General features: G+C 34.6%; 1 protein-coding gene across 1 annotated transcript in view; it reads right to left on the reverse strand.

Annotated features, from left to right (window-relative positions):
• Nucleotides 1-15,468, reverse strand: part of CFTR (CF transmembrane conductance regulator) — a 155,010-nt gene that overhangs the window by 38,057 nt on the left and 101,485 nt on the right. Inside the window, exons 19-21 of the mRNA XM_039860787.1 lie at nucleotides 11,314-11,464; nucleotides 10,188-10,415; nucleotides 7,323-7,423 (exon numbers count right to left, since the gene is read on the reverse strand). Coding sequence (XP_039716721.1) covers nucleotides 7,323-7,423; nucleotides 10,188-10,415; nucleotides 11,314-11,464 — 480 coding nt within the window. The remainder of the gene's footprint in view (nucleotides 1-7,322; nucleotides 7,424-10,187; nucleotides 10,416-11,313; nucleotides 11,465-15,468) is intronic.

Here is a 15,468-nt window from a genome sequence, read left to right on the forward strand (position 1 = left end):
GAGTGTGATGGGAATGTAGCAAAAAGATGGCTCCACAGTCTCATCGTAGCCTTACTTTATAAGGGATATATTTAAGTAAAAAAAGAAAAATGATTCCTGGTTTTCTTTTTTAATTTTGTTGACAAAGGAGACAAGGAAGAAGTCTTCAAGACCTCTTCCAGAATGAGTCAAGAAGTCAAACTATTTTATAAAACTATTTGTTCTATTTCCTTTTATCCTTTTGGTTGTTTAGAAACCAGCATCAAATCTACTCATTAACACCAAAATTACATGCTATAATACCCCCAAAACCATGATAACAGAAAATATTTTATGAGTCTGAGCTCTGACTGGCAACACTGTAAAGAGGTTTCATAATTGATTGTTATAGGAAGATCATAAGAAATGTGAAGAGAAGCAACCAGAAAATTGACACAATGTGAAAAACATCACATTTCCCAAGAGAAATTTTCAAAATGTGAAATACATAAAAGGATGGATAAAAATGTTTTAAATCATGGATCCTTCCTGGTAGGCCCAAACTAATTGCCTTTCAGCACTCACTAAAACAGACCCAAAACCTAAGGCCATATTAGAGCCATTGGCATCATCTTTAGGCCATGTACACAGATAAGAGATAATGGCTATCATGAAAACAGGCTCTGTTCAAAACATATTCTTAAAACTCTACCTTTTTGTGTCTATCATTTGTGCTCGTAGAGCACATAAAAAGGTAACACATTGCTATAAGTTATTAACATTAACAGCATAAGTGATATACTTATAGTATACTATAAACTCTAACCCTTAGTAAATTATTGTAGCTTGCTATCTACGTAAATGGTTTGCTCTGATCTGTGGCAAATCGCATGGCAAGTCATTGTTACTTTTTCTGACCGAAAGAAGTTACAGAGATAGTATGTTCTTGACATAAGAGAAAGACGATCCATTATAACTAACGAAAAGACTTGTCCTAAGTAAACAAAGAGGTATTAAATATGTTGATGCTTATTTTCAATAATTAAGAACTTTAATAATCATGGTACTAAGTGTGTCAACAAGCAAAGGCAGAGTCAAATTTACCCTTTTCTGTGAAAAGTCTGACATCACTCACTGAATGTACTATTCAAATTGGAGCTTACTTACACTCTATCTTGTATTATTTTTTTAAAAAGCACATGACAGGCCATCATTAAGCAATTCCAAAGTAAACTCTATCCCATAGACCGGAAGTCAGCAAAACTGTGGCTCTGTGGCCAAATCCGGCCATACCCATTTGTTTACATTTGCTTTGCTCTACAAAGGCAGAGTTGAGCAGTTGACATAGAGACCACATAGCCCACAAAACTAAAAATAGTTCCTATCTGACCCTTTATGGAAAATGTTTGCTGATACCCTGCCATGACTCACAGAAAATCAGGGCTAAAATGAATCTTAGAGATTATCTATTCCAGTGATTCACAAGTCTGGATATGTATTAGAATCATCTGAAATACTTAAAAAAAGAATAGACATCATGGCCAGATACCCTGCCCCTGACCAAGAGAACTGATTTAATTGGTCTTAGAGGACCTTGAGTAATCTATAATTTTATAGTTCCTCACATGCTGCCAGGTTGAGAACCTCTGATCTAATACATTCCTTCTTGGTATAAGTGAGAAAATCTAAACCCAGGAAGTTAAAGTGACAAGCACAAAAGCCAATCAATTTTCCATGCTTTTCAACACTCCAGCAATCACTTAGGGTTCTCATAAGCTCTCCTACTAATTCAAGACTCAAGAACATATTAATGGCACTTTCTTGCTCTTGGTTGGTTCTAGAAACACACTGGTTCAGAGTTGTTTGATCTGCTCTGACAACTTCAGTGGTGAATAACTTAACCATTGGACTTCAGCACTCAAGGAGAGTGGCAGATATGTGTGATTCCTATGAACATATGGAATAATGCCTGATACATGACAAACAAGATGGATGGATGGATAAAGAAGAGCTGGTATCTATATATAATGGAATATTATTTATCCATAAAAAGAATGAAATCTTGCCATCTGTAACAAGAAGAATGAACCCTAGCGGGCATTGTACTGAGTGGAGTAAGACAGAGAAAGACAAATGTAATATAATTTCACTTATATATGGAATCTAGAGAACAGAATAAACAAACAATCAAAACAGAAACAAACTCACAAATACAGAGGTTGCCGGATTTGGGAGGGATTGAGGGGAAGGCGACGGTATTAAGAGGTACAAATTGGTAGTTACAAAATAATGATAAGGATGTAGAGTATAGCATGGGGAATATAGTCACTAGTATTGTAATAACTATGTATGATGTCAGATGGGTACTGAATTTATCAAGGTAATCACTTCATAAATTATATAAATGTCTAATCACTGTGTTGTATACCTAAAACTAATATAATATTATATGTCAATTGTAATTTTTAAAAAAATATTTAAGCAAAAGAGTTGAAATCTTTCATACAAAAAGGGTGCAGAAGAGAGAGAATGTCAGAGCTGACAGGAACCTCAGAAAATTCCTAACCAAACTTTTTCATTTTACAAATGAGAAAAGTGAAGCCCTTGAGGGGGCATGACTTGCCCAAGGCCACATAGCTTCTTGGTGGTAAGGCCAGAGTGGAATGCAGAGTAGAAAACCATTCTGCAGGATGGAAAGAGAATAGTTAGATGGAAAGAAATCTTGGGACAGAGGTCACAAGAGGAAAATACACCACAAGGACTCATGAGAACTGAAAAAAAGAAAAAAGAAAAAAAAGAAAGATATTATAAATAGGCCATTAAAAGGAGGCAAACAATTAGGAGAAATGAATCCTCCTCTCAGATTTTTATAGCAGAAACTATTTTCAACACAAGAGGAGTAGGCATCAGAAGCAGCGGAGAAAATCCACGTTTGTCCTTTTCTCTTTCCATCAGGTTTCTTTTTGGTCATTGTACAGTCACTTGATCTTCACTGGAACCCAAAATAAACACAAGGCAATAAAAGGACAAAGGAGAAACAGAGAGAGTTTCTATTGACAGAAAACTCTTCTCAAATTGCATCAATCTTGCAAGAACTTTCTGGAGCCCCATTAACTAGACTCTAAACATGAGCCCTGCAGATGTACCACCTTCCCTGCTTACCTAGTGGCTTCCCTCCTTTTGAGCTATTAGGAACACACAATACAACAGGGACAGTTTATCTGCTGATGCTGTTGGAGAATTAAGGAAGCAGGATAATATTCACATGCTCAGATCTTTTAGTCAAGTTCACTATGTGGTAGATAGCCCTGAAAAGACATAAACTGTCAACTGCCTCATTCAAACAATGCAACTATGAGTGTGGGCAAGATGTCAGTCACCAGGTGGCTTGATACTGCTAATCTGAAACATCACCTTTACACTCTTTAGCTCTAATTTGTTTATTTAATCTCCATTCATTCATGGAGGCAGAAATCTAGGTGTCCATTGCCTATTTAAGATACAAAATGCTTATGTAGCTAATAGGAGAAAGAAAGCTTTACGGTACTAAAGATGGCAGGCATCTTGTGAATCCATAGGAAATAAATTAGTACACAGCTTTGTTAGTTAAGAATGCAAAATATTCAATATAATTGCTTTAGCAATAATAACTATAATCTATATAGTACTTGAGATACAGAGTTAAAAGAAACTAACACTTTTCTTTTCAGCCCATTTACAGAATGATATGAGATATACAACTGAAATGAATAGAGAGGCATATATACAATCCATGTTAAAATAAAGAATGAATTAGAAATAAAAGTTTTTAAAATATTGTAATATCAATTGAACTAACTGGAAATTGGGGCTTATAGTGGGAATTATTAAATTAGAGACTGATAATTTTACTATTTTTTAAATAATTTCTGAGGTCATTCACAATCAATTAAACTAAGTAAGTCTTCACTTATCATCATTAGGTTCTATGACTTTAAATAAATGATGTATAATGAAACCAATTTTACCATAGGCTAATTAATATTAACAAGAGTTAAGTTCCTACAGCACCTCATTAATGTTATAACAAAATGATATTAAATGACATAATGTTATTTGAGAACCTGCTGTATATTGTTCATAAGGTGACAATGTTCAGATGATTTTTTTTTTCCAACTTGCTACATAAAGTTAGACAAATTAGTAGGTAGAACAGACATTTTGTTCTCTTTTAATAGTCTCTTGATATCTCATATGTATTTTGAGGAGATTCTGGACAAGAACTTATGGCCTAAAATGCCAAGTCTACAGGAAGACATTCTGTCACTGTGTTTTATGAAAACATGGAGGTGTCAAATTAGTAGTTGTATATGCGTTTAGAGAGCTGAAGAGTGGTCTAAATTACAGATATGGATGTGTGGTTCACTAAGAGATGGTTTTTGAAGCACTGAGTTAGATAAAAACAGCTAGAGAGAGTGTAGATAGAAGAGGGTTGGGATATAGCTGAAGGGTAGAGATCTGTAAAAAGAACCAGTACCAGCAAAGAGGAGTAAAGTAGAACCAGAGAAGTAGCAGGAAAACCAGGTGGAAGTAGCATCATGAAAATGAGAGAAGTATACCAAGAAGAAGGATTTGTTCATGGCATACATATTGCTGAGAGATTGAGGGAGACAACGACATTGGCTCTCTGGCAAGATATTGGTAATGAGTCATGGGGGTGATGAAAATAAAATGAAGTAGGCTATGGAAGAAATGAGGAAGAGAAAATGGAAACAGGCACTCTTTTGAGAAGTTTTGCTGTAAATACATCAATGAAATAGGGTACAAGCTAGAGATCAAGAGATGGTAGCTTTAAGCTAGAGAGAAAGATCTCACAAAGAGGGGTTAATTGCATATTACTGGCCTTTCTATAAGGGCAAAGACACAGAGGAAAGGTGGAGCATATGAGTAGAGGTGCACTAGGGCGGTACAACTGATGGACAGAAATGAGGGAATTATTTCTGGTTGCATCTTTTTTTTTTTCCCTATAAAGTATGTAGTAAGGTCTTTAACTGAAAGTGCAGGAAGTGGAATTATTGGAGTATCTGGGAAGAGACAAAAGGTGAGAAAGAACTACCTCAGGGAATAAGGTAAAGAATTTATTAGGAAAATATAATAAAAGGGTTGTTGGCTAGTTTTGAGTGCTAATGGTAGCAATGAGAAAGTGTTATCATCCAAATATTACCTTTACTGGTTGAAAGCTAATGAAAGCCAGGCACCTGGGTATAAGCGATGGATGAGCAGTAAAAGTCAGACTGCCATTTTTAAAATTTCATAGTTCTGTTGACATTTGACTCTTGTTCACGTCTGATCTAGGCTGGTTAGGGAAATGAAATTTCTTTCCAAGTCTAACGATTTTTTAAAATCAGTAGCCCAGAACTGAACAACTAAAAGCATGTGTCAAATAAAACACTCTGTTTACTGCATCTTAAACTCAGGTCTAAATTCAGTTAACACATCAGAAAAGTAAAATGAGAACATATTGAGTTTTTACTTCAGAAGTCAAAAGGAACTTTATTGTTAAAATCATTCAAATGTGAAATTTTAGGACATAGCTATCTCTCCTCCTACTTTCAACATATGCCAGGTGAAAATTTAAAAATTACTGTATAACTTTAGCAATTGCATGAGTGAAAGCAATATGATGGAAATTAATATCTACATAAATGCTTAAAAAGGCCCAGGAAAGACCACTGTGTTATTTGGCAGGGAAATAAAAACTAACATGATCATTTTGATATTCAAACAAAAGAACATGACTTTTTAAAATGAGATCAAATGCAAATATTGACACTTTTCATAGACTACCTTATAACATAATAGTTCTTTACAAAGATCCTTTTATATCAGGAGATGAAAGATACAATGTCAAAGCACAGGTCACCAAGCCCAGGATGCCCATGTGAAAAACTAGAGAAATAAAAATACCTTATGGAAATATATGGTTAAATAACATATTAAGACATGAGCAAAAGAGGGCCTTAAAAGGTTTAGGTGCTTTTTTCTTAGAGATATTTTTATAATGATATTTGTTCTAACAGGAATTAATTATACAAATGCCACCGCTAATGAATGTGTGTGGTTTGAGAATGTGTGCGTTCTCTCAGAGGATGGGTAAAGGATCTTGGGCGGTAATAATACAGTCATTCTCAACATGAGTTTCTTGACCCTCTACCAGTACAGTAATGGATGACTAATTTTAAATATAGTACTCCAGATAGACCAATAAAAGTTGATTATTAAGCCATCCAAACTACGTAGTCTGATTGAAAATTATGTATTTGTCTTTTAAATAAAAATGGGAAGCTTGCATTGGTTCTTTTATCTCTCCCTTTTGCTGCCACGGGATTTGTGCCCCTGACACAATGTTAAGCTCATAAACGTGATTGAAGGCACCGCATTCTAGGAAAACAAGAGAAACAAAAAAAAACAAAATATGGTCTTTGTATATACCAATAAGTATACAAATGTGTGTCAATACTGATCAAGGAAAAAGAGAGAAAGCAATGAAAAATACTTTAAGAATGAGAAAGGATCTATCACTAAAGATTGTGGAAATTCTAAAAATAAGAATATTAAAAATGTAATGCTGATAAATTTGAAAACCCAAGATAGAGAAGAATTTCTTAAATAAGATACCAAAGGCGTGAAACCTAAAAAAAATTAATAAATTTTACTTCATTCAATTTAAAATCTTTTCATTAAAAGCCAAGCCACTGACTGGGACACCATGTTTGAAATTTATAGAACTAACAACTGATAGAGAATTCATAAACTCCTACAAATCAATTAAGACAAAAACCTAGTCTATTTGAAAAATGGGCAATCGACATGGATAAGCAATTAACAGAAGGGTAAACTTGAAGGCCAATAAATATGTATTAAGCTGCCCTATTTCCTTAGTAATCATCTCACATCTATCAGATTGCCAAAATTAAAAAGCCTAACAATATCAAGTGTTGCATATCATAGCTATGAACCTATGAGAATTCTTATACTCTCTTGATGGCAATATAAATTGATACAAGACATTTAAGAACATCTAGTAAAGTTGAATGTGTGAATTCTATGACCCAGCAATACCACTCTTGAGTATCTGTCCTAGAAAAATTCTGGACAAGAATGTGCAAGAATGTTCACTGCAGCACTAGATCTTGACTGTGCTAGCTATGAGGAGAGAAGAGATAAGGGTTTAATGAGAGATACATAGTAGCCTTCATTTTATCTGAAATGTTTTATTTCTTAAGCTGGGGGTTGGATACGTACTTGTCCTTTATGTTATTACCTATACTTTTTGATTTGTCTAAATTTTTTCATAAAAATTTTTTAAAATAATAATTACTTACCAAGCTATCCACATCTATGCTGGAATTTACAGCCCACTGCAATGTACTCATGATATTCATGGCTAAAGTTAGAATAATACCAACTGTTCCTTCTCCTTCACCTATAGGTGGAAAAGAGATATAAATAAACTTTGTTATTACTCTCTTCTGTGAACCCCTTTATTTATACCTCTCCTAGGGCATATGTCATTTAAAGTTATATTTCAATTTTGTGACAGTTTTAACTATCCTTTATCAGTTCATCATAGCATCTACTACTGGTAATAATGCCCTGAATATAGTAAGTATTCAACCAATGTTTTAATCAAAGAGTGATTGAAGATTAGGAAAGAGTTGCCCTTTTTCAAATGCTTGAGATTTTGAAGGGGCTGTTGGTATTGGGTAGATACCATGTTTATCTACTATTACTCTGTAAGTAATAATAATACCCTCAAAGACTACAACGGACAATGGGAAAAAGGCCCTGTGTATTCATGAGCTCTTCTACAAAGAAGTCGAAAGCAGGGAAAAGATGTGAGCAGCATCCCAAGATGTTTAGATGTGCTTCATGCCCTTATGAAGAGGACTGTTTCTGCTCATCAGATGCTGTTGGGAAGAAAGTGGACTTAAGAGTTTCATGGGGAAGTCAAAACTCATGGGTCTGCCATTTGGAAAGAGAAGTCTACCATTTTCTGTTAAAACAACAACAACAACAACAAAACAGAAAACACTAGTTCACCCAGGAAGACAGGAAGAACAATACTAAGTGTTTAATTAGAATAAGTAGTTTTTCAGGGCTGGAGAGAACCACTCATTAAAATTCATAAATATTCAGTATTTATGGCCATAAAAATTTTCTAATAAAAATTTTCTTAAATTATTATAATTTTAGGTTATCAAGTCTCACTTGAGAGTCAGTCCTTAAATCTATTATGCATGATAAAATTGTCATAGGGTTCCAAAATTGTAAGAAATAATTGACCTATTACTTGCAAGAAATAATTGACCTATTTGCTTCCGCGATTCCTCTAACAGAAGAAAAACCATAAACTACATGTGCTTTTAGCACTAAATCATTTATTTTAAACAGGCAAGATTTATTCAGGACCCTAACATATTATTCATTCTGAAGATTAAGAGGAGAGTAAGATAAAGTTTAACAGCAATAACAACAATAGGCAGTGTAAGACTTACGTGTATTTACTATGGACCAGGCACTATGCTATATGTTTTACACAAATTATCACATTTAATACTCACCACAAATCTATGAGATAGGTACTATTATTCTGTCTATTTACACATGGGGAAAATGAGAGCCTTAGAGAAGTTAATGTATACAAGTTAATAGAGCTGATGATCTTGATATCAGCTATATGGCTAACATCCACTCTGGCTGCACATCTGATTTGATTGATAGGTCCTAAGCTATACTGATTGTTAAATGCTTTGACTATTATCCTTGGTAAATCAGGCCTCAATCAGATCCTTAACCATTATGGTATAGTTCATGATATATTGGTTTGAATTAATTATGAACAAATATTTATTCATGTAATCCAGCTCTCTTTGATTCTGTTTCAAATAACTTAAGGGAAAAAAAATTTAAATTCTGGACCAAAAAAGAAACTTTATTTTTTTAAAATGTTGCCCAAAAATGACTTACTGAACTGCTAAGGGTTCACTCGCCTGCTCACTTAGATTCCTTGTGTACAGACATTTTTCACTGCTGTAGATGAGAACAATGAGCGTGGGGAACCTACAACCCTCACTACAGCTGTATGGACTGCAAGTGGACGCCTGAGCCCAAATTAGCCTATCTTCTGTTCTCCCCAGGATGTTGTAACTGGACAGAGAGACTCTGCTGTTAATTCGGTGGGACTAAATGGAGAGGACACAAAATCACTGTGGCACAGCCCTCGTACACCAGGAAAACCAGTCTTCAAAGAGAGAAATGAATGAAGCAGCTATAGAGAAGAAGGAACTGAGGCCAGCCAGCATTTGGCCTCAAGAGATGGGGAGAAGAGCTGATCAGGTCTGACTCCTCGGGCCTGTTCCACTTGCTCTAGAGGCCCAGCGTGGGCTCCTGAGGGCACTCCTGTAACTCTCCAACTTGTGCCTCATTTTGATTTGAGTGGGATACTGTTCTTACGACCCAACAATCCAAATTGGCATTTGCCGAGCCCTTTTCCGCTGTCACATATACAGTTCAACACTTCATATAGTTCAGTAATTCAAACTCTTAAAATAGAAGAGCTCACTTATCTATACAGATATTTATTTTACTTTTGATGAAATATTTTGTGTTTTTACCCAAGAGCCTAAATTCAGCACATTTGTATTTGAAAAAATAGCACTTTTACCTAACATTTCACATCTATGGCAGTTTTTTGTCATGCAAAATTCTAGGATAACAAGTTTTACCAACTAGTGATGAATTAAAAGAACAAAACAACAGAAATGTGGATTTTGTATTTGTGTGTGTAAATGTGAATGTTTCTTTTCTCCTCTTCAGAGAGCTCTTTATTAGAAAGATCTATTATTTTTTAATTCTTTACCAATATGAGAGTCAAAGATAATTTTTTTTCTCAATCACAGTATTGGAATATTATCTGACATTCCCTTTGTCTGTTTTTTAAACTGTAAAGCAGGGATAATACAATAGACTGCTCTAATTTAAATAAATCATTAGTTTAACAATAAAACAATAGAAATAAAATTCAAGGGAATTTGTTCAACAATGAAACAACAAATGTTTTAATAACAAACTCCCCCAAATCTGTTTAAAGATAGCTAAAATTTTTAATCTATAAGAATGTAGCATTTTATTGGTTGACAGAATTTTAAATTAAATGTTTAGCTAAATAGTTAACAAGTTCATAGTACCTGTTGTTAAAATGGAAATGAAGGTAACAGCAATGAAAAAGATGACAAAAATTATTTCTATTCTCATTTGGAACCAGCGCAGTGTTGACAGGTACAAGAACCAGTTGGCTGTATGTAAATTCAGAGCTTTGTGGAACAGAGTTTCAAAGTAAGGCTGACGTCCAAAGGCACGAAGTGTCCATAGTCCTTTTAAGCTTGTAACCAGATGAGTGAAAATTGGACTCCTGCCTGTGAAATATTCCCATAGAAAACAATGCAAGTCATATAAATATACAACACAAATTCTTATTACTGAGTACCTGATAAAGATTAGCTTAAAGGAGTAATCAAACAGCCATAAATGTCATTGGTTAGGGAGGTTTTCATTCTGGTGCCATACTTGAAAGAGATGCAATTTGTCATTTTTAATGAGTTATCCTCCTTTTTTACTTGGCTGCTGTGGATGGGAACTTATTATAAAATCACTGCCATTATTTATTCATGTTTCTTGGCTACCACTGGGCATTGTTTTTCTGGCTAATCCTAAATGAATCACTGCTGAGACAACTTATTAAAGGCTTCTATTAAGAAAGTTTACATGCCTTAATTTAGCAAGTAACCTTCAAAGAAACACGTGGGAAATTCGTCCCCTGAAAATGTACCCCCGCCAAGGCGGTTACTGAAAAGCGTGCTTCCCAAACAGCTCAAGCAGTGTTTGGAGCACAAAAAGGGAGACCTGGGGAGAGAAAGGTAGGGTGTCTGAAATAAGCCTGAGGGAAGAATTTTGTCCAGTATTGTTTGGGAACCCAGACAAACCTTTAGTAATTGCAGCACTATCATTTTAAAATTTAATTTATATAAGTAAATTATGAATGAATATCCTATATACCAACCCTGGTAAGACTCTATACAGTTGTTTTAAAACCAAAATGAACCCAGATGGTCTTAATTAACAAAAACAATCTGTGAGTACTTTGTAATTTGCTGTTTCTTTTTATATACATACACTTTTTAAAAGTTACTGTTATATAATGCAAGAGTTTAAAAGCAGGAAAAAATTTTTTGGAAAAGTAGATTAACAATGGAGAATCACAAATAGCTCTTGTGGATATTTTCCGAGGTGATCATTGCACATTCAGCATCACACCTTCAGATTCCAGTTGTTTGAGTTGCTGGGAGGTGTGGAGGAAGTAGCCTCTCAACATAATAAAAGCAGCCATCACTGGCACTGTTGCTAGGAAGATGTAGGGCTGTAAAACCGAGACCACTGCTACAGCTCCAATCACAATTAATACCAACTGTAGAATCAAAGAGAATATAGAGAATATATTGATGAGTAAACATTTTCACGTTGCAAAGTGGACAAGGTATGTCAGCAATATATTTCTAAGTAAGCTCTTCACACTCTATTCAATTCTCAATAGTAGGCAGGTACCTTCCTCTTAGAAAGTCTGTCACTTCAAAGTACATTTTTTATAATTTCTATGAACATTCAAAAAATTGTTTAGTTCCCTTGTAATAACATTTTGAAGTTTTGAAAACATGATGCTCTTGGATCTCAGAATATTTTCATTTCCCATGCACTTCAAAGTATTGAATGACAAATTTTAAAGCGTGAATTTTTTTCTAGTCTGATCCTCTTTTAAAATAAACTTTTATCACAATTTTAATATGAATGTAAAATTTTAGCATTTATTTTGCTTAGACAGTTTCTGAAAATTGTGCATTCATCCTGGAGTTTTTTGAATCAGAAAGATCTGGTCTGAAGGTAGTCTTGGCCATTTGGGCAAGCTATTTAACTTCTCTGAACCTGATTTCCTCATGTTTAAGGTGCTGAAAAACTTATATGTAATAAATGTTATGCCCCTTCCCCAAAATCCCTTTCCTGTCCCTTTAAAAATAACCGGAGATGACCTGGAGAGGTTTAAAAATCATTTGGGAGGTATAGCTGATTTAATTTGAAATTAGACAATTTTTTCCTCTCATGTTGTCAAAAAGAACATACTTCAGTCAAGACCATCCTTTGCAGGTATCACTTCACACTGTCCACCAAAAAACCAGAGCCCCGTTGGCAGGCACAGAAACGAGCTCACCACCTAGGTGTTCTTCAGGATCAAGTTAAAAGGCTTAAAGTCTATATTTCCACATGACACTAAATCCACATTTTAAAAAGAAAAAAAGTCTGCTAATGATTGCTTCACAACAACCCATTTGAATAAACTATAAATAAACTGTCACAGCAAGAGTTAAAAATAAACCTATTATAATATCCAATATAATAATCAGTAAGCCAGTTCTCCACCAATTTCTATAGTGACACATTCATTTTCCAGGTGATGAAATACAGAACGTTTTGGCAGATGAGGGAGGAGCTGGGGGTGTAGATAAGAGCTCATACATCTTCTTTAAATAGGTTGTTATTTTCATCTAATACTTCACATGATAATATCTCAATGACGCTTTTCTAAGGAACACATCTCTACACCTCCAAACATCATTCTGCACTAACAGCCCCTCTTTCATACAACAAATATTCAGATAGACCTTTACTGTGCCAGACACTGGATTAAGTACATACATGATTTGAAAATCTAAGGAAAGTCTTCCCTATTCTGTCTTTGCCCTAAAAATGCCACCAGTACAATGAGAAAGCCCCAAATGCCCATGATGAGACTTTATTAATGGGAAACTAGTTTTTTAACCAAGAATTTTTTTTTTCTTCAGGGAAAAAAAGAGAAAAATTGAGTTCTAAGCATGATTAACTAGGCAACATGATTTAATTTAAATGGGCCATCATACTAAATACCAGTATGTCTGAAAGGCAAATGCTGTTGTATTGGTAACATAGAAACATTCCACTACTCCATTAGGAATGGGTCCTTTGTTTGCTGTTGACATCTATAAATGGTACTGTGTTCATTTGATTTTTGCTATTTTTATTATAGATTTGGGTAGTCGACTACCCAGATATCACACTGGGTCAGAGGAGAATGGAGAGGGTGGGTACAACTGGAAGTAATGAAACATTCACAAAACAGATTTCTAGCAATTATAATCATCTAGAACATAGCCCAAACCGGAAAATAAGTGAAAAACAAGCCTAAGTACTGAGGAAAATAACTCTATTTGTTCCATAAAAGGCCATCCGTAGGCACTGAAGTCAGAAGCTAATAATTTAGCACTGTGTGCAAAACTAAAGGTACTAGTTTAATATGTCTGATATTTTAATTCCACAAAAATCCTTAAATTCTGTCCTAGTTTCTAATTCATGATGGGTAAGAAACAAGTCATTTCGGGCGAAGTGTATTAGTGAGAGGACAACGAAATAACTAGAGGGACTTCAGTACAAGATGAAAATGTGAGCACAGATTTCTAACTCCCATTCTTACTTACACGAATCTTAAATTTCATCAGGAGAAAAACAAATCGACAGATTACAAAACGTACAAGGCACCACCCACTTGTGCCTCTAGGAAGCAGGCAGCACATTTCCACCCACCAAAAGTAGCGCAAAAGCATTCCTTATTCTGAAGGTCACGCAGCACCGCCTGTGAAACTAGGGCCGACTATATGAATAAAGAATCACTTTGAAATCAGTAAGTTAATTAATTTATAAGTAGATAAATAAATTAATACCTATTTAAAACCATGCAATGAATACCAGATTTGGAATTCATAAATGATAGTTGAGTCCTTGAGAATTTTAAGCAAGGGACTAATGGGATTAATAGAAATAATAGGGAAAAAAATGTGAAAGACACAGTAGAGATCAAAGTAGCAGGACTCAATATGTAATTGTATATTAGGATAATACAGAAAAAAAAAAACTAAAGATTTTGAGGCTTGAGAGATTTCAGTATTTTAGATATGTAGGCTTCCATTTCATGAAAAAAATTAATCATTCACCCAAACATAGAGTTAAATAGGAGCTAGAATACAGTTTTTCTCTGTTTTGCTTTAAGTTCAAATTCGTTCTGTATGGCTCACTTCCAGTATGCCAATCTGAAACATATAACTTTAATACTGAAAGTGACCATCATCAGGTTTATCTTCTTCATTTTACAGGTTAGAAAACTAAGACCCTCAGGGATTAAATATCTTGTTAAATCAAAATAGTGGTGGTATCTGTAGAATAGTACCTGAATCTTTCATTTTATTATGTGACATTTCAAACCAGTGAGGAAATTTGCCAGAACATTATCAAATGTTAGAAAACAGAATAAATAGAAATTAATTTTTTGAAAGGAAATTTACAAGGTATACTTTATTATGTACAGAAATTCTTTCCTGAAATGCTGTGATTAGAATTAAAACCCATTAATCAGAATATAACTAAGTATAACAGAGGAGCTCACAGTTTAAAGAAACACCTGTGATGAATTTTGAATAAATTGAAATTAATCAGACTTTTACTTTATTTGATTGTTATACATTATGCTTCCTTATGGTGAGACCCTCCTAGAAATAAAATAGGGAAATTAAAAGAGCCCTGCCCAAACACTTGTGAAGCAGTAACTAATGAACCCCCAAAGTATTAGAACTTGAGCAGCAACTATTCAAACTGCCATGAGAGAAAGGATTTGAGAGCCATCACATGGGTCAAAAAGTGTTAATTTATAAAATATAAAATAAATATTTAAAAATTAACTCTCCCAGGGAATTTTTGAAATGAGCCTTACACTGATTCAGAAAATACTCAGTAGACTACCAAAGTAAAAAAAAAATATATGATCATGAATCCTTTTGCAGTCATGTCAAGATATCCATGCTCCAGTTTATACCTGATTTAATAATATTATATTTGAGACCAGTCCTTTTGCACTGCTGGAATGAGGAACGAATGTCCAGCATTTAAAGAAAGATATGAGAAATACTCCTTCAAATGCATGAACTCAAGGCATTGGTTACAGAATCTCAGCAGCCGTTGCTGAATTATATCCCTAAACAGAACAACTGAAGGAAATCCAGAATACTACAGTTCACTTGGAACAGTTAATACATTTGATTGTGCCAATAATTTCAGATGAGGCAAACTGACAGTCTGGTTTTTCTGCACCTGCCAATATCAGTTGTGTATACACACAAATGTAGTAGCCCTTATTTTATTGCATAGGTTCTTTCAAAGTATTGCTATTGGGAATGGGGTGTGAAAGTAGGTGGGAGGACAGAATGACTCATTCTAAGATGGACTGCACTCTGTTCCAAGGAGATCATTGAGACTGTGGCATTTGCCCTTTGAGGCTTGATCTAGCCAGACAGGAAGCTGTTTTCAAACCTGGTCCAATAGCCAAGGATATTAATT

The sequence above is a fragment of the Pteropus medius genome, unplaced genomic scaffold (genome assembly GCF_902729225.1).
Source record: "Pteropus medius unplaced genomic scaffold, Ma_sr-lr_union100, whole genome shotgun sequence".
Classification (NCBI taxonomy): domain Eukaryota; kingdom Metazoa; phylum Chordata; class Mammalia; order Chiroptera; family Pteropodidae; genus Pteropus; species Pteropus medius.